Source organism: Bos grunniens, chromosome 23, assembly GCF_055505025.1.
Source record: "Bos grunniens cultivar Pamir isolate PY7600 chromosome 23, Bosgru_T2T1.0, whole genome shotgun sequence".
NCBI classification, from domain to species: Eukaryota; Metazoa; Chordata; class Mammalia; order Artiodactyla; family Bovidae; genus Bos; species Bos grunniens.
In genome coordinates this window covers 53,681,907-53,702,348 of record NC_141187.1, presented here as the reverse complement: position 1 = coordinate 53,702,348, position 20,442 = coordinate 53,681,907, and the positions used below count along the sequence as shown (strand labels likewise).

General features: G+C 42.8%; 1 protein-coding gene across 12 annotated transcripts in view; it reads right to left on the bottom strand.

Annotated features, from left to right (window-relative positions):
* The window catches only part of EXOC2 (exocyst complex component 2), a 122,999-nt gene that overhangs the window by 90,466 nt on the left and 12,091 nt on the right, over nucleotides 1–20,442 (bottom strand). For 7 of the 12 annotated variants that reach the window (XR_015152908.1, XR_015152909.1, XM_086370948.1 and 4 more), the window contains 3 exons: nucleotides 7,800–7,957; nucleotides 2,679–2,855; nucleotides 123–249 (listed from right to left, as the gene is read on the bottom strand). Coding sequence is in view for 9 of the 12 variants with exons in the window: in XM_086370948.1 (XP_086227074.1) it covers nucleotides 123–249; nucleotides 2,679–2,855; nucleotides 7,800–7,917 (422 nt within the window). In the remaining 3 variants the exon portion in view is untranslated. Of the gene's footprint in view, nucleotides 1–122; nucleotides 250–2,678; nucleotides 2,856–6,331; nucleotides 7,064–7,799; nucleotides 7,958–20,442 lie in introns of all 12 variants that reach the window. The other 5 variants (XR_015152907.1, XM_086370947.1, XM_086370951.1 and 2 more) reach the window with 1 other exon arrangement.

Here is a 20,442-nt window from a genome sequence, read left to right as displayed (position 1 = left end):
TGACACTGACTCCAACGACAGAGGCATCTTCCGTTGTGCTTCCTCGCATGTTTCTGGAGCCTGAATGCATGAAACTCTTCAGCACATGGAGAGCAAGGCAGCTGACGCGAGGCAGTACTCACTTTTCAATCTCGATGCCAAGTGGGTTGGCAGGACGCAGGGACAAGGGAGGAATCCCTTTATTCCTGTCAGTGCGCATGTCATAGTAATTCATCTCATCAACCCACACAGCGGACTGATCCAAAATGCCTACCAAAACAAGGAGCACAGACTTAACAGTATACACGGTCCCCAGGTGCTGTCTAAATTTTACTTTACTGCTTTACTGTTTTAAGACCTAACACAAAATGCACACTAAAGTAATTTTTTAAAGATCTGAGGGCACAAAAGCTTTAATTTCTTTCTTAGTTAAAAGCACTAAAAATCCATAGAAAAGCAAAAATAACACCTCTTCATTGTACTGTACATTATTCAATACAGAAGATAAATTAACATCTGAGAAAAAGTTCTGTTAAAACAATTTTATTTTACAAATAATAAGCAGTACAGTTAATCTGGTATATCAACAAAGTATCCAACAATTCCTTATATAAAGAAATCAGTCAAATACCTTCCAAGGAATGCACAGCTTGGGTGATGGAAATGACTGAGACATTCAGGAAAAACAAAACGTCATCTCTGAAAGCAGCACCCTCTCTCACATGACTGAGCCCTTCTTCACGCTCCCTGGCACGATGCTTCCCAGGGTCCCCTCTCAGACCCAAGGGCTGGGCAGGGAGATGGGTGAAGCAGAGTGCAGGGCGGGGCCTGAGCCCCCAAAGGAAGGGCTCTGGGCCCAGGCAGCCTCCAGTGGCAGGACTCCTTGTGAACCCTCTGTTTCAATCAGCACCACACTTGTGCCAGGACGCAAGGAGGCTGTCAGAGGGAAGTGCAGGTCCAGACACTCCCAAGTGCAGTTCTGTAAGCCTTTCCTGAGCCTGTACGTGCTAAGTACTGGGCAAAGCGTTTTAGAATAAAGTCAATACTTGATAATAAGTTTTCTTTATCTGCTGTATAAACATGATACAAGATGGTACTAGATTCTGTCAAAATATTTTGACAAAATCAAAAAGGTTCCTCCAGAAAACTGAAGACCAGCTCCTACTTTGTAATTTCACAGTTCAGTTTTCAAAGACATTAAACAAAATTAAGCAAAAATAAGAATACTGTGCATATAAAAATGTGTACATATATTTGCATACACATTTGTATATCTATGTACAGGGCTTCCCTGGTGGCTCAGACAGTAAAGAATCCACCTGCAATGTGGCAGACCTGGGTTCAATCCCTGGGTTGGGAAGATCCCCTGGAGAAGGGCATGGCAACTCCAGTATTCCTGTCTGGAAAATTCCATGGACAGAGGACCCTGGTGGGCTACATCCATTGAGTCACAAAGACTTGGACACGACTGAGCAACTAAGCACAGTACAGCAAGTACCTATATGTAAACCACATTTTGAATTTTCCCTTAAATCCCTCAAATTTTTATTAAAAATTTTTTTAAATCATTTATGTATTAAAAATGTTAATGATATAATGGTAAAAAAAGGTTTTATGCTCTAAGACAGAAAACAATACTCACAAAATTCTTTGCTTTTCTATATGAGAGAAGTATGGCCTGGGTTTAATTATGCCTGTGATAGCTCCACATTATATAAGTATTTATCTGCTGACCATGTGCCAGATACTACAAAACCAAAAAGATAAAGCAGGGGAGATGCTGTGCACATGGAGAGCTAGAAGAAGAATTAAAATGATGGTTGATAGAGCACTTACTCCTACTTCCTGTAAGGGGTTTTGCTAAGCACGTCCCTGAATGTTCCAGCTCATCAGCTCTCTGGCGTAGGACCCTGGGACTCCACTCCCACCTACAGCTGGGGGCTATGTGTATGAGCCGTCATGTCTGACTCTTTGCGACCGCATGGACTGTAGCCCGCCAGGCTCCTCTGTTCACTCCAGGCAAGTACACTGGAGAAGGTTGCCATTTCCTCCTCAGGGATCATCCTGGGATCAGCCTGACCGGGGATTGAACCTGCACCTCCTGCGTCTTCTACATCGGCAGGCAGGTTAGGTGCCACCGTGCCACAGCTGGGGGCTGCCCCCAGACTATCCAGAGTCCTGCCTCACACCAAGCTCTGCCCCAGACCAGGAAGTGCAGCCAAGTGCACAGAGGGAACACAGAGCTGCCTGGTGCACAAGCAGCGGGCTTTTCTAATCTGGAGACGAGAGGCACACCTCCGCCATCAGTCTTGTCCAGGCCAGGAACACAGGAAGGAAAGAAAAATGAAACATGATTCAGATGGTATCACTGGCTAATCTGTGTCACAGAAAGAAATGCCATTACTGTATTCATGATCAAGAAACTAAAACTGGCATTTTGACATGTTAAATGAGCAGACTTTATACAGAACTTAAAACAACATTTCTTCTAAGAATTATCATCCTTAGGGTTTACTGTTAGCTCAGTAAACTGCTTTTTCAAAAGTAATACAAATTTTAACCAATACCCTATTCCTAGAGAAAGAAACAAACTGAATCTGAGAGTAAGTAAATTTTATACTAATTTACCAATTGTCAATTTTAAAAGACAAAACCCAATTTCAGTTTATTCTTGAGAGAAAAGTCACAGGAGACGATACCTATTTTCTCAGGTTTGAGCAGCTTGAAAGACACTGTGGAGGTTCCTTTGCCACCCGACTTGGTCGTGACGATAATGTCTCCTTTGTCATTCTTGGCCTGTCCCACGCGACACACTATTTTACTTGCAGACATCCACTCTGCTGTCAGGAGGCAATTATGCCCACAAATTGTCAGACCTGAAAGTAACAGCACACACTGTAACGAGTCCAAAACAACGGCTATTTCCACGAGAGGACAGACCTGAGAGTAAAAGCACACACTGTAACGAAGAAAACAACGCTATTTCCACGAGAGGACAGCGCCGCTAGCGTCACTAGGCGTTTTTCACGAGCTGAAGCAAATACGAAACGACATGTCCTGGTTCACTAGTTATTCCCAGTTTTTAATATAGCCAATATTATTTGCAAATAAACTACGGTCTCTACCGAATTCTGGCTAATTTGTTTTTTCCTCTAATATTTAAGACTTCCTTTAGATTACATTTAATTTTCTTCAAACATCAACAGAATAAGGAACTAATAACCATAACAACAGCTAGGCATTCTAGATTACTTAACTATAAGAATCTTAAATTGCCTTCATAGGAATTAGAAAGGAAATTGTTGCTATTTTTAGAAGCCTAACTTATTGCTATAAAGTTTTAAAGTGTATCATTAATAAATGCGTACATCATTCTCTAAAAAAAGTTTACCGTTTTCCTAACAACAGTCTGCACATACTTTTCCTGGTGTTTGCTGCTGCTGCTGCTGCTAAGTCGCTTCAGTCGTGTCCGACTCTATGCAACCCCAGAGATGGAAGCCCACCAGGCTCCTCTGTCCATGGGATTTTCCAGGCAAGAGTGCTGGAGTGGGGTGCCACTGCCTTCTTCCTGGTGTTTAGTTACACCTAATATTATAGAATGAACTAAAGCACACTTCACGTTAAGCACAGCCTGGAGTCTGCTGAGCCAGTAAGTGCTCGCAGGCATCACGGGATCACCAGTGCATTTTTCATGCCTGCGTCACTCCTGCAACGGTGCTGGTCCTGCCGCCTCAGTGTTTTCCTAGGGTCCTTTCGCTGCACTACACTCTGCTCCAAAAGCTCAGCTGGCGCCTGGCATCTCTGCCCACCCCACGTGAACTGTGAGGCAGTGAATACACAGGGAAGACATGGTCCCAGCAGGGCACCAACACCCCCCCATGCACTTTTCTGCAGCACACACACCAAAGTGGTAAACATTCAGGGAGAAAAGAGACCAAAGTGTATGTGTGGCAAACACATGCGCTTTTGCTTCTCATCATTTAACTTCTGATGCTGCTTAGCAGTCAAGTTTGAAATGTAATATTTTTTTTAAAAATCAGATACCAGGAACACCTCAATTTATGCCAAATTCAGTTTAAAAAAATGTAGCAAGGGATTCAAGCCATCTTTTGTTACAACTTAAAGCACTATTTAGTAAGAATGCTATATTAACCATAAACGAATAAAAACAACTCCACTTTATATATTGAAATAATTACTGAAAATAATTATGTTATAATAATTTATTGAAATATATTCAACCCTGAATATTCATTCACTGGAAGTACTGATGCTGAAGCTCCAATACTTTGGCCATCTGATGTGAACAGTCGACTCATAGAAAAGACTCTGATGCTGGGAAAGATTGAGGGCAGGAGAAGAGGGTGACAGAGGATGAGACAGTTGGATGGCATCACCAACTCGATGGACAGGAACTTGAGTGAACTCTGGGAGACAGTGAAGGACAGGGGAGCCTGGTGTGCTGCAGTCCATGGGGTTGCAGAGTCAAATAAGACTAAGTGAATAATAATTGAAATAATTAATTTCAGAGATTTTCCTACAAGATCTATTATTATTTATCCATGTAAGAAATTTAGTTTTTCTATTGCTAGCACTTAAAAGGAGAAGGCAATGGCACCCCACTCCAGTACTCTTGCCTGGAAAATCCCATGGATGGAGGAGCCTGGAAGGCTGCAGTCCATGGGGTCGCTAAGAGTCAGACACGACTGAACGACTTCACTTTCACTTTTCACTTTCATGCACTGGAGAAGGAAATGGCAACCTACTCCAGTGTTCTTGCCTGGAGAATCCCAGGGACGGGGGAGCCTGGTGGGCTGCCGTCTATGGGCTCACGCAGAGCTGGACATGCTGAAGTGACTTAGCAGCAGCAGCAGCAGCACTTAAAAGTTCCTTAGAATTAAGTTTTCTATTGTTTTTAATGTGATGACATTTACATATTTTAAAATGCAATCCTAACTCAAAATTATTTTTCAAAATGGGAGTGTTTATTGGTTTTCCTGATACTTAATTTTTATTACGAAAAATGTAAGCAATGTAAGAAGCTGTAAGCACCCGTGGAACACCTTTCCATCTCCAAGATAAGCCTGAAAAACACTTCAAAACATATTTCCTCAAATACCTTTTATGCACACATTCATCAGACTATGTATTTAAATAAATGGAAATAAATGTTTTAATTTATGAACTGTTTAATTACAGATGCTGGATATTTTGATATCACTGTAGGTCAATACATAAGTTGATATTTTTAAATTTTATAATATCAAGATTTTGTGATTTAAATAACTTCAGAAAGGAAATAACCCAATGATAAATATCAGGACTCAATGCATTAAAGTTCCTAATATAAGTTCACTGTTGGGGAGCTAGCTTACAATTAAAACTGAGAAATGGGAGATTTCAGATATACAGACAAAGTTGTAAAAACACACCCAGATGAGCAAACACATATAACAGCCATGATGGCCCGCGTTTGCAGGAAAGGAACCAGAGTAACAGTTTGCTCATCCCGTTGCAGCAGTTACCAAGGTTGCTCAGATTCAATAGGCCCTGTATTTGTACTAAAAAAAAAAAATGAATAATCATATTATTTAAAACAGATTTAAATAGGTCATTTTAAATGTTATGGAAATTAAATAAAACCATAAGATCTATTTCTTAAGCATGTTCTGCTAAGAAATCTGCTTCATGAAATATAACTTTTAAAATACCTTGTAGAATTCCAAATAAAGTGTTTTAAAAGTGTTTTACTTGGCTAGCATAGATGTCATCAGAGTTAAGAATGTTTAAATTGTTTAGTAGGTTAACCTGCTTTTTAAAAAGATGGTTTCTTGGCGATGCCTGGACAAGCCGAGAGCTGAACTAGCAGGTTTGTGGAAGCCCAGCAGTGACCACACGGCCTGAAGTAACGAAGTTGCCTCCACACAGGCCTGTGCAGTCCCATGTGGGGGCTCAGGGACCACCGGTTAAACTGCAGGGCAGAACTTCCAGCTAGACGGTCATTTCCAAGAATTCTAGGGATGTCCCCACTTTTTATAAAGAACAATCTGGAATGAGCTTTGTCCAGAACCAAGACATAAAATAAGACTATTTTCATAAGGTAATAAACTTAGGTTTTATTTACTTAACAATCACAAACTATAGCTAAAGAAAACAACATAAAATGAGACATATTCAGGTAACCCTAGTGAAAAGAACAAGCTGGGAAGGGTAAGACTTAATAACTAAATATGGTACCCAACTCCCGTCAACTTTCTCCTCGGCAAGGGATTTCTGGGCGGCCAAAAAACAACGTCCGCCAGCAGCGATACTGCAAGAGAAACAAGTGCAACTCATCATCTCTAGTGTTTACCCGTGCTGTTGTTGTTCGACTGCTCAGTCATGTCTGACTCTTTGCAACCCATGGACTGTAGCACGCCAGGCTCCCGTCTTTCACTGTCTCCTGGACTTTGCCCAAACTTGTGTCCATGGAGTTGGTGATGCTGTCCAACCATCCCATCCTCTGTCGTCCCCTTCTTCTCCTGCCCTCAGTCTTTCCCAGCATCAAGGTCTTTTTCCATTGAGTCGGCTCTTTGCATCAGATGATCAACATACTGGAGCTTCAGCATCAGTCCTTCCAATGAATATTCAGGGTTGGTTTCCTTTAAGACTGACTGGTTTGATCGCCTTGCTGTCCAATGGACTCTCAAGTCTTCTCTAGCAACACAATTTGAAAGCATCTATTCTTTGGTGCTCAGCCTTCTTTACGGTCCAACTCTCACATCCATGCAGGACTACTGGAAAAACCATAGTTCGGAGTATACAGACCTTTGTCGGCAAAGTGATGTCCCCCATTTTTCGATATGCTGTCTAGGTTTGTCATAGCTCTCCTTCCAAGGAGCAAGCGTCTTTTAATTTCATAGGTGCAGTCACTGTCTGCAGTGATTTTGGAGCCCAAGAAAATAACATCTGTCACTGCTTCCACTTTTCCCCTTCAGTTCGAGATGAAGTGATGGGATTGGATGCCATGATCTTAGTTTTTTGAATCTTGAGTTTCAAGCCAGATTTTCCACTCTCTTTCACCCTCATCAAGAGGCTCTGGTTCCTTCATAAATTAAGAAATGAGTCAACAGAATGTCTGAATCCAAATAAATTAAAGTGGGAAATCAGAATACATATTCAGAAGCACATCCTGAGATGCCTCCCTTCCTCGTCCTGAATGTATCTGCACACCCTCAGAGTTAGTTCACAACTGACCACACAATGACATCGATGGTTTGCTCTCTACCCACGGGCATAAGTTTACAGACAGCCTGTGGCTGTACATCTGGAGCCTTGGTGCTCCCCACCCTGAAAGCCATCTTCGTGCAGACAGGTGGCCCGCAGGTCCCAGGTGTGGCCAGGAAGAGAGCACAAGCTCCTCCAGGTGGAGGGAATTTAGATTTGGTTCCAAGAGCAGTAGGACCAGAAGAGGCTAAGCTGACCTGAACCTGAAGAGGAACACAGATGGCCACGCAAGGAGAGGAAAGCAGAGCTGGGCAGCTGCACTGGCAATCCCGGCAGGGAAGCCAACACTGAGCAAATAAGGCAGTGCCCCACTGCAGGGGTTTGTGTCAGGACCAGGAGAAAGACAACACAGACAAGAGTTGATAAAATAATGATTTTAACAAAAAATCAGAAAACCAAATAATTCTTTCATTTCCATCCAGATAACCCTGCACAGACCTCAGGGGTGTTTTCCTACCACCTTCACTATTTCCAAACAGTGAACTGGCACCTTGCCTCGCTGCCAACATAAAGATGCCTTTACTATGAACACACAGCATCGGCCCTGCCCTTACCTATGAGGTCAGCTGGCCCAGTCCCCAGGTTTTCTCCTCTAATCGTGACCTTCGTCCATGGGATGCCTTCATTTGGAGAGATGCCTGTCACAAGAGGGGGCTGTCGGGATCGAGACATTGTGCTTGTTGAAGAAACAAGGTCGAGCTACAGAAGTGACCTATTAAAAGAAAAAGAAGAGTTAGTGCCAACTGAGACCAGCATCCACTAGAAACGCGAGAGGTACGCACACAGTACCAGCCGTCGTCTTCACACACCGGTGCTGGGTTTCAGCTGCCGGTTAGCCCACTGGCCACATCTCCTGAACATGAGTGACCCAGGACATGAGCTTGTGCGGGGAGGAAAAGCAGGCATGTGGACTTCACATCAGGAAAGACAGACTGAGGCCTCCTGAGCTCCACACACCACCTCTGCACCCCAGGCACATGCTGGAAGCGCCTCAAAGAGGAGGTTCTGACCTAAACAGATCCATAGAAGTTAAAGAACGTCTCCGTTCCCATAGGTGTATGGAATTTCATTTTGTTTTCATATTAGACTTGGCATAGCAACTTTTAAACGTGTTCAGATCAATACACTGACATTTTCAACACGCAGGCAGAAGCAGTGACTTGCCGACTGTCCCAGACGCTGTGCTCTCTAGTCCTGGCACTCCGACAGGCAAAGCACAGCACTGAGTGCACGGGGCGCGTGTCTGTGCTCGGGCGCTGACCCATGTCCAACTCTCGTGACCCCGTGGACCGTAGCCCGCCAGGCTCCTCTGCCCATGGGATCCTCTAGGCAAGAGTACTGGAGTGGTTGCCAGAGCCTCCTCCAGGGGATCTTCCTGACCCAGGGATCGAACCCGGTCTGTCTCCTATATTGGCAGGTGGGCTCTTTCCCACTAGCGCCACCTTGGAAGCCCAGTAAATGAAGAGAACTCTTCAAGTGCTGAAGACTTGAGATGCCCCAAAAGACGAGGGGAGGGTGGGCTCAGGGGAAGAGCACTGAGAACTTGCTGGCTGCCTGTCTTTTTGTGGGCAGTCTAATAAGTTAGACTGTGGCCCCTGCCTTTGCCCTGCCATCAGCCAGGTGAGAAGTTCAGTCTCTGACGTGACCCAACAGAAAGGACCAGGACTCAGGCACATCAGGCACGGGGGGAGGAGGGTGCCCACCCTGTAGCCTAACTCCACCCTGTCCAGGCAACAACAGCCACTCTGGAGAAGCTAAGGGGCCCTGAGAAGAGGGAACCAAAGACTCCAACAGGGAAGGTCTTCCCGAGAAGAAGGCCTCGTGCAGCCACATCACCCAGAGAAAAGCCAGACACAGACCAATTCTGCCCACGCACAGACGAGACGAACAGCTGTCACAGCCTTGTCCTAAGGACAGACAGAAATTGTAAAGTGGTCAGGGAAGACACGAGAGGTGAAAGATCTAAAAAAAGACCCAGAGGAAACAGAGATAAGGCTGGTGGTGTGGGCTAAAGTGTTTCCCCAAAACTTGTGCTGAAGTCTGTCTCTCTGTATCTCACTGTGCACACTGTTCGTTGAACCCATGGTAGGCAAGGCGTGAGCTAAGAAGCTGGAAGACAATGCACGGAGCCGTAGAACTGCAGATGCGTCTCTTCTCTCCTGGCTGATGCAGCAGCCGTTAGCAGCAGCCATAAAATAACTCCAAGTGCTTTCCAGGTGGCGCTTATACATGATTACAGAACAAAAGTAGCCTGCGGCCAAGCGAGTACCTCGCAACGTGCACGTGTGGCGTGCAGTGCTGTACGTGGCCTCAGCTGTTCACATCATTATTTACAAAATGCGGGGCAAGCGGAAGAGGCCACGGGGCCAGAGAGCCTGACCGTGCTATCTTGGCTAACCTGCTCTCTCTCTACCAAGTCCTGACGCAGGACCTCAGAGAGTGACTGTGTTTAAGAGTCGGAACTCTAAAGACCATCCTCTCTAAAGTGAGGTGGACGCGGTCACTAGATGGGCTCTGGTCCCACAGGACCAGTGTCCTCACGAGAAGAGGCGCGAGGACACAGACACGCAGAGCACGGCCACACGATGACACGGGGAAGGTGGCGCCCCCAGGCCCAGGGAAGGGCTCCGGAGAAGCCAGGCCTGTGACACCCTGATCTTGGACTTCCAGCCTCCAGATCATGAGAAAATAATGTCTGTTGTTTCAGCCTACTGTACTTTGTTATGGCAGCCCTAGCAAATCAACACAGTGGATAACAGAAAAAACAACAACAACAACAAAAAACCACCCTTCAAAAGTACAGTAAACTTTGATCCCAAATAAGTATCTGCAGAAGGAGAAAACTCTTACACTTAGAAGAATAAGATGCCATGAAAAGGAATCAATCCAAGAATAAAAGCTCTTGAAACACTCAGAAGAGGCAAAAGAAACAAGATTTATATTGTCCTGTTACTGTAGGAACTGTTGGTTTAACCAAAGTGGTAATAACGCTGCAAATAGGCAGGTGTGTTTCTGGGAAGAGGAGGGAGTTTTAAATTTCATCCAGAAATGACCATCAGGATACTGGCAGATTAGCCACGGAGTCCAGAAACATGGAGGTGGTGCTGGCAGAGAGCTCAGCGAGTCTGGGGTGTGGGGGATAATAAGGAGGTGACGGGCCTTTGCCCCTGGGTTCTGGTGGGAGATGCAAAGTCCAGGGAGTGTCTTCACTTTCCACAGCCCTAGTACCATTCGTACGTGCTCCTCAGGACAGCTTAGTATCAGGGCTGCCAAACCAGAGAGAGCAACCCTGTGAGTAGAGGGCTGGGGTTCGGAGCCAGGTGCCATCAGCTTGTCTCCTCTGGAAAAAGCGAGGAAGCTGGAGACTGGGTTCAGTCACACCTGTGTGACTCATCTAACATGACTAAAACAGCAAAACAGCAGCAGCAAGAGGGGTAGGGCCAGAGCACGTTACTGTTCATCCAATAAACCAAAATGGAACCCGAGGCTATCTCGACTCCACTCCCTCCCCATTGCACCCCGTGAATCAAACAGTCAGAATCCCCCTGCAGAGTGCTAGGTCGACTGCTTCTCTCCCTAGATGCCAAAGCCAGCCAGCTCCTACCTGGTCACTCTGTCCCTGCTAGCCCTCCCCTGCAATCTACCCTCAGCAAACACCAGAATCAATTCTCCAATTGAGTAGACCTCCAATTACAGGTCTAATCATCACTCCTGATTCAAAAACAGCCTCCATGACACCCACTGCTCAGTGGTCTCCAGTGCCCACAACACCCTCAGCACTTATTAAAACCTGGCGCAATCAGACTTGTCTACCCTACCTGGCATCCTCATCCTCTCCGTCATCCATCTGACACTAACTACACGGGCCCACTCACTTCTTACGAACTACTGAGTTCTTTTATGCCTTTCTGATTTCATTTACCTTATTTCAACTAAATGGAATGTCTTTCCAAGTTTGTTAAATCCTTACTGATATTTCAAAGTCAAGCTTAAATGTTACTGTCTCGCTGTAACATCTACCGACTATGCCAATTATCTTGCTGTTCTCACTGTTCACTGAACCCAGGGTAGGCAAGGTGCATGGGGAAGCTGGAAGAAAACTCGAGAAGCTGTAGGTACTACAGACACATTTATCCTCTCCTGACTGGTGCAGCTGCCATAACGTAGCCACAAGGGATTTTCAGGTGGAGCTTATATGCTTACAGAACAAAAGTAGCCCGTGGTCCAGCGTACATGCGCAGTGCTATGAGTGATCTCTGCTGCTGCGTAACCACGCATTTACGAAACAAGGGGTGAGAGCAAGGGCTGTGGGGCGACAGAGCCTGACCACCGCCCTCTTGGTTGACTGGCTCTCTCCCTCAGGTCACTTTCTCTAAGAAGTCTCCTGGATCTCTCCTTCCACAACACTTCATCCTGCTGTGAAGCAGAACTGAAATTAAAATACCTCTGGACTCAAAAAAAAAAAAAAAAAAAAAAGCAAGCATGTGTGTGCATACACACAACAAAAACAACTAGGACAGACAATTCAGTTTACTCCCAAATTTCTAAATCCATTTTGAAGGCATTTACAGAGGATCATAATCTTACTTTTGACATCCTCAAAGTTTGTCCAAGAAAAACAAAGTGGTGTCTGGTAATAACAGGTAATTATCTGGGCCACAATGGACAGCCATGAATCACAAGCACAAAATCTATTTTCTTATTTATGACTGAAAAAGTACAGCTCTGCTCCAGACACACACATCAAAGGCAGCTGAAAATCCAGTGTTCATTACATTGGTTCATATGCAAAAACTAAATGGCATTCCCTTGCCATGAAGCATCATCTACATATCTTCAAGCATGGATAAACCATTATCTCAGGAGATCAGTAAGCCATTTAAATTACAAATATAAGAGTATCTGCTTTCCACATTCCAACATCCACAATCCACATGACAGTACCCACCCACCAGGTATGCACTCCGTAATTATCTATGGAATGAATCCCGGAAGATGTCTCTTTTCAACCCACCTCCAGTCAGAAGCATCTTGCATTACAGATAATGTTTTAATATTTAAAGTCAGAAATACATGAAATATATTACTATCATTCTCAAGAAAGACTCTAAGCCTCAAAAAAACAGAATTTAGTTCATGAACATTTCAGTTTCATAACTCAGGCTAAATTAACAAGGATACTTTTAAAGGGAAACTTTCATCTATAGTTGTCATTAAGTGCCTATGGATTTTCCTCACAAGGATTTTACAAACGCGATAAAGCAACAGTCTGAAATTCTGTCTTAAGATCTTTCTTATATAAATACACTGAACAGAGGTTAACAAAAGTCTGACTTTGCTGTCATAAGCCTCCTTTTTAAATTAAAACAATATCCAGCCTTTACAATATACAGGCATATAAGAGTGAAAGAGGTAAGGAATAAAAAGTGAACCTATCTAAAATTACACACCACAAGCTAATTTTATCTTTTGAAAGCAGAATGACAGAAGCAGGAGGTAAAGGAGCTATTATTACTCAAGTAAGGAAAATTAATACAGATACAGAATAAGCCATTTTTAAGGCAAGATCCTTACCCAAGCACACTAATAATGGAGGATTCAGCGATATAAACAGACAGATGATAAAGGCCGACAGCACTGGAGCAGAACTTTACACAAACACACGGGCATGGGCAGAGGGGCCACAAATCATTACACACTGGCTCTTAGCCTTAGCTCCACACTTAAAACCTGTTAGGTACCGATCAGGGCTGTAGGTTTGCTAAAAAGGAATCATACAAAAATCTGCTGTGTTGCTAAACGGTAGTTTCTAAACATCGTTAGTTTCACAATTCATGCCAAATTAACAAGGGTATTTTTAAAGGAAAGCTTTCATCTATAGTGGTCATTAAGTGCCTAGAAAGAAAATAACCCCATTTAAAATCACACCAAAAGAATAAAATACTTAGGATAAAACTTAACCGAGGAGGTGAAAAGCCAATACTCTGAAAACTATAAAGCATTCATGAAGGAAATTGAAGATGATACAAAGAAATGGAAAGATATCCCATGTTCACGGACTGAATGAAATAATTTTATCAAAATGTCTGCACTACCCACAGCAATATACAGATTTAAAGCCATTCATATCAAATTCCTATCCATGACATTTTTCACAGAACTAGAACAAACAATCCTAAAACGTGTATGGAACCACAGAAGACTCCATATAGCCAAAGCACTCTTGAGAAAGCAGAGATGGAGGAATCGCGATCCAACTTGAGACGTACTACAAAATGATAATACTGGCATAAAAACAGATATGCACATGAACAGAACAGAGTGCCCAGAAATATACAGTTATTCATGACACAGGAGGCAAGGCTACACAATGAGGGAAACTGCCACTTCAGTAAATGGTATTGAGAAAACCGGACAGCCACATGCAAACAAACAAATCACATTTTCTCACACCACGAACAGAAATTCAAAAGGGATTAAGGACCTATATGTAAGAAAACACAAGAACTGCACTCTTTCACATTGATTTTAGCAGTGTTTTTTGTCTCTGTCTTCTCAGCAAGGGAAACGAAAGCAAAAATAAATACACGGAGCTACATCAAACCAAAAATCTCTGGCACAGCAAAGGAAACATCATGAAAACAAAAGTGTAACCAACTGAACATAAGATGTTTGCAAATAATACAGCTAATATGGGTTAATATACAAAATACATTCATACAACTCAAGAGCAAACAAACAACCTGAATAAAAACTGGGGAGAGGACTCAAACAGGCATTTTCCCAAAGAAGACACCCAGACGTGAAGAGGCACGTGAAAAGACGCTCAGCATCACCAGTCGAAGTGCAAATCAAAGCCACAACAAGATGTCACCTCACATCTGTCAAAATGGCTATCCTCAAACAGAGGAGAAGAAAGCGTTGGCCAGGCTGTGAAGAAGCCTCATGCGCTGGGTTGGTGGGAGTGTAAGTCGGTGCTGCCACTACGGAAAACAGTACAGAGGTTCCTCAAAAAAAACCTAAAAGTAACTACCGTCTGATTCAGAAAGTCCACTCTGGGTATATATCTGAAGTAAACAAAAACAGTAATTCAAAAAGATACACGCACCCTGCCAAAGTTTATGGCAGCTTTATTTACAATAGCCAAGACATGGCAACAATCCAAGTGTCCATCAACAGAAGAACAGATATACAAGATGCGGGGTGTGTGGGTGTGTGTAGATATACACACACGTACACACACAGATACACACACATTCACACACAATGGAATACTACTTAGCTATTATGCAGAATAGAGTCTGCCTCTTGCAACAATATGGATGGACCCATAGGGTATCATGCTTAGTGAAAAAAGTCAGACAAACAAAGACAAATACTGTATCTTTTCACTTATATGTGCGTGCTAAGGTACTTTAGTAGTGTCCAACTCTTTACGACCCCACGGACTGTAGTCCACCAGGCTCCTCTGTCCATGGGATTCTCCAGGCAAGAATACTGGAGTGGGTTGCCATGCCCTTTTCCAGGTATCTTCCCAACCCAGGAATCAAACCCACATCTCTTATGTCTTCTGTACTGGCACACGAGTTCTTTACCAGTCTTGCCACCTGGGAAACCCTATTATAAATAGGATTTAACAAAGAAAGCAAATGAATGAAAACAACAAAACAGAAACACACTCACAGATACAGGCATCAAGCCAGTGGTTACCAGCAGTGAGGGCGGGATGGGATGAGTCTTATCGGGGACGGGGAGGAAGAGGTACGACTACTGCATATAAATCACAAGGACACAACGTACAGAACAGGAAATACAGAACTACTTTATAATAATGTTACATGCAGTACAATCTATAAATATTGAATCACTGTGTTGCACACCCGAAACTAATACAATCAGTTCGGTTCAGCTCAGTCATGTCCAACTCTTTGCGACCCCATGGCCTGCAGCACACCAGGCCTCCCTGTCCTTCATCAACTCCTGGAGTTTCCTCAAACTCATGTCCATTGAGTCGGTGATGCCATCCAACCATCTCATCCTCTGTCGTCCCCTCTCCTCCCACCTTCAATCTTTCCCAGCATCAGGGTCTTTTCAAATGAATCAGTTCTTCACATCAGGTGGCCAAAGTATTAGTTTCAGCTTCAGCATCAATCCTTCCAATGAATATTCAGGACTGATTTCCTTGAAAATGGACTGATTCAATCTCCTTGCATTCCAAGGGACTCTCAAGAGTCTTCTCCAACACCACAGTTCAAAAGCACCAGTTCTTCAGTGCTCAGCTTTCTTCACAATCCAACTAACATCCATACATGACTACTGGAAAAACCATAGCTTTGACTAGACCTTTGTTGGCAGAATAATGTCTCTGCCTTTTAATAAGCTGTCTAGGTTGGTCATAAATTTTCTTCCAAGAAGCAAGCATCTTTTAATTTAATGGCTACAGTCACCATCTGCAATGATTTTGGAGCCCCCCAAAATAAAGCCCCTGTTTTCACATCGATTTGCCGTGAAGTGATGGCACTGGATGCCTTGATCTTCGTTTTCTGAATGTGGAACTTTAAGTCACCTTTTTCACTCTCCTCTTTCACTTTCATCAAGAGGCTCTTTAGTCCTTCTTCGCTTTTTGCCATAGGGGTGGTGTCATCTGCATATCTGAGGTTATTGATATTTCTCCTGGCAATCTTGATTCCAGCTTGTGCTTCACCTAGCCCAGAGTTTTTTATGATGTACTCTGCATGTATGTTAAATAAGCAGGGTGATCACGTACAGCCTCAACATACTCCTTTCCCTATTTGGAACCGGTCTGTTGTTCCATGTCCAGTTCTAACTGTTGCTTCCTGACCTGCATACAGGTTTCTCAAGAGGCAGCTAATACAAGAGTTTAAGTCAGTTATTTGTTGCTGTTTAGTTGCCGAGTCATGTCTGACTCTTTTGTGACCCCATGGACTGTAGCCTGCCAGGCTCCTCTATTCTTGCCTAGGATTTCCCAGGAAAGATACTGGAGTGGTCTGCCATTTCCTTCTCCAGGGGATCTTCCCAACCTGTGTCTCCTGCATCGGTAGGCAGGTTCTTTACCACTGAGCCACCAGTGAAGCCCAAGTCAATTATATTTAACTTAAAAATTGTGAAAAATTTAAAAAGCAATAATTCTGACATGTCTCCAGACTCATGTTAATTTACCAAGAAGTTTTCAACTACCTGAACCTGAATGGGAATAAACAGGACTTAGAGGACCCTTCTGGGAATTAGACAGACAATTCTCTCATTTCTTTTTATGTTGGTATGGCGTTGATGTGTTTACACTGAAAAAAACATACACTTAAAGAGGGATTTTTTTTTTCAGTAATGGAATTAAAAAGTCACTGTATCTTATGAATTGCTGGTCTAGTTTTTAGTGAATTATATTTAGTGGAACAATAAAAACTACATGGAAACATTTCTGGATATAAGGAAGCACTATAATACTACATTCTGTCAACGATTTATTCTGTAGATACAATGAAAGTTAGAACCTAAGTGTTTTCTTGCTTCTCAGCACTGTTTCTCTAAAATAAAGAACTGGAAGAAGCTGAAATAAATTCTAAACTTGATGCCTTTTTTTTTTAATGTGAGGTACTGGTTTACCACAGCGCTATCATTTTGTGGCAAATAAATTCCTTCCTACCTATAAGAACAAAGGACATCACACAAGGACAATAAGGGTATCTTCAAAAAGGTTTCAGACAGTCATTTAAATTTTATCTTTTTAGGTAATAGATCACATGGTTATCTAGATATATTTTAATAAACCAAAAATATTCCAAGCTATAGGTCTCTGAATGAAGCTTTGATAGAACAACCTCAAAAACTGAATATCTATTAATCGTGTGGAGATCTGGGCTCTGAGCTGGGCTCTGGCACCGACAACTGAAAGCCCTTGGTTACCTCCATGTGCCATCAAACAGTTTTCTCATCTGTATATAAGGCGGTTGGATGAGATTACTCTTAAGGTCACTTTTTAGCTCTTGATTCTATGAAAGTCTTACTAATTAGGACAAAGGTTTTAAATTCAATTACTAATGTAAGACTATAGAAACTGGCCTTCCTAGCTTTTAACAATTAAACTATAATAAAAGCACGTTGTTATTCATTTAAAACTTCTTGTACTTATTATAAAACATTTCTATATATCAGAAGAATCTGAATTTTTAAGATCTTATATTACAATGTTAGGGTATTTGATAGCCTAATTTTTTTTTATAGTAAGTACTCATTTAATTCAAATAATTTCACTCTCGTATTTCATCAGTTCTTGAAATATTCTAAGATCTCTGAAATTTGGATGCATCTTATAATTGATGGCATATCATGGTTAAATTAGCAGTTTTTCTTTCTTTAGTGGTATGTAAAATAATTGTACATACTACAAATAGGTAGCATCTAAGATCCAATATAATATGGTATCAATGATAGAAGCCACGGGCAACTGTAGCCCAGCTCTCTGTGAGCGAGACACTGCCTTGGCCTTGGCCTTCCCACTGTCCTTTCCAGCTTTGCCTCCAGCCATGGTCTCAGCCGCTCGTGCCCTCGGTCCCGCCGAGCCGCCGCCGCCGCTAGCGCAGCACCGACCGCCGTTGCCGCCGCAGCCGCGAGAGCCCGGACAATCTGATAGCCTAATTATCCCTTTCATTTCTGAAAGTTATATTGCAAAGAATCCAAAGTTATCTTTGCAATATAACTTTACTGTCTAGGCTGCAGAGCTTTTACAGATACTTCTAGAAATAAATTATTAAAAGTAAACCACTATAATGGGCTTCCCTGGTGGCTCAGACAGTAAAGAACCCACCTGCTATTGTAGGAGTCATAAGAGACGTGAGACGCAGGTACGATCCCTGGGTTGGGGAGATTCCCTGGAGAAAGAAGTAACAATTCACTCCAGTATTCTTGCCTGGAGAATTCCAGGGACAGAGGAGCCTAGCAGGCTACAGTCCATGGGGTCGCAAAAGAGTAGGACACAACTTAGCAACTGAACAACAGCAACAAACCGTAATAACAGTTACCACAGACTAAAATATGCAATTATTCATTTTTAAAGACAAACCACAGGTTTTTTTCATTTCCCCAGTTTCATTAAAGAAGAAACAGAGAAAGAGATGAACAGAGAGAGGGAAGGAAGGAGAGGGGATGTATCATTTAGGTAAAAAGAGAGAATTTAACTATAGCGTAGAAATTCTCATTTAATTAATAAACCAAAGGAAAATGTGGAAAAGATACTAGAAACAAGCATGATATGTCATTTCTGTGTGATGGCACAATAAAAAAAATACAGATCTTATAATTTTCTGTGTTAAAGATCTGTTTTGCATTTTTTACCTTTCATTTAAGGTCTATAAAAATGCCCACAAGGTCAAGGAATTTTAAAGCATTAAAAGTAGTTTTTAAAACAATCTTCACAAACAGCTCTGAAAATATTCACCAAGCACTTGAGTATAACTCAGGAATCGGAAAGTAAACAGCTTCACAAAGCTTAAACTTTCACTCTGAAATGGTTATGCATTATTAATTTTAAGACACTACTTTTGAAAACAACAGTTTAATTGTCCTATATTATAACCTGCAAGAATTAGAATCTATTCAAAACCAAAACAGACTGCAGGAGCCAGACTTCATGGGACTTGCCTAGGTCTTGTGTTTCTGTGTTCTTTTCAAAACACCAGGAAAGGAATTCAGAAATCAGCAAGTAAAATAAATTAACAAAGTATTTTATCACCAAATCTAGTAGGAAATTATTCATTACTGATAGAAATAGAATTGTGGGAATTTACTGAGTATGTAAAAATAAAGGCTGCCAAGTTAGTGTTTATTGCCTTATTAACAAATGAACATTCAAAGTCAAAGAATATGAACCTCCCCTCTTCACAAGATTTTAACTCACTGTACTAGCCTTTTATGATCTCTTCTTCCTCTTCTTAAACTAATAAAGCAATAAGAATTATTTTCTAAATAGAATACTGGAATACCATGGGGAAAACAAGGGAATTTGGTTTACATAAATTACCCATAAAAACATCTTGGTCCACATCAACTTGACTGTTTCTTTGAATCCCTGTGTGAATAAGCAGCGCTGGGCCCCAGCTCTGCCCACCGTGAGCCAACACCAGCTTTGGGGTGCCCTGGAGCCTGCACCCAGCCCTGTCAGCCATGGGCCCCACCCAGTGGTGGGCTGGCATCAGCTCAAGGACCCCCAGGACCCTGCAGAAGATACTCAGGAATCTGCTCTACCCACCAGGGAACCCACTGGGCCCAGTCTCCACCCAGGTCTGTAAATACAAATCTACACTAGTTTCAGGCTCCTCAGTATTCCACTGTATGGGTACATCATCAAAACGGCATTCAGATGGCTTCTGATTTTTTGTTATTGGACCATAACAATGAACACTTGACCACAAAAGATTTTTGCACATTTACCCAGCTATTAATATTTCCTTTCAAAACATTCAAAGAGGGATTGCTGCCAAAGAGTGTGACATGAATACCAAACTGGCCTGCACACTATCATACACCCTCCCACCAGCAATGGTGGGCGGCAGCAGCCCGTCTAACCTGCAGCTATCTGACAGGCAAAGCACAAGCGACAGTTTCAACCTACACTGTGTGTGATCCCATCTTCAACCCCTTTGCACCTTTTTATCAGGTTTAACTCCCTTAATTACAAACCTCTAACGCGAATGCTCACTCCCTGCCACACTGCCCAAGTCTCCCAGTCACTACTGTTCTTCACGTTGCTTATGGTGCTCCTGAGGGCTTCCCAGGTGCTGCAGCAATACAGAACCCACCTGCCAAGCAGGAGACGCAGGTTCCATCAATCCCTGGGTCAGGAAGATCCCCTGGAGAAGGGAATGGCCACCCACTCCAGTATTCTTGCCTGGGAAATCCCATGGACAGAGGAGCTACAGACAGTCCATGAGGCTGAAAGAGAGTCAGGCATGACTTGGCAACTAAACAATAACAACGGTGCTCTTGGCCCTCCAGAGATTTTTAGTCTTTTAACAGCAAGCCTACTGACCTTTTCTTTGCTACTCTACAGTCACGCATTCAAAGTCAAGTCCTCTTATTTTAATGCTGTTTTACCTTTAAGATTATCTAACTCATTTGGAATCCATTTTAGAGTACTGAGAATAGCTGGCTGACCACAATACCATCTCACCAAATAGCCCA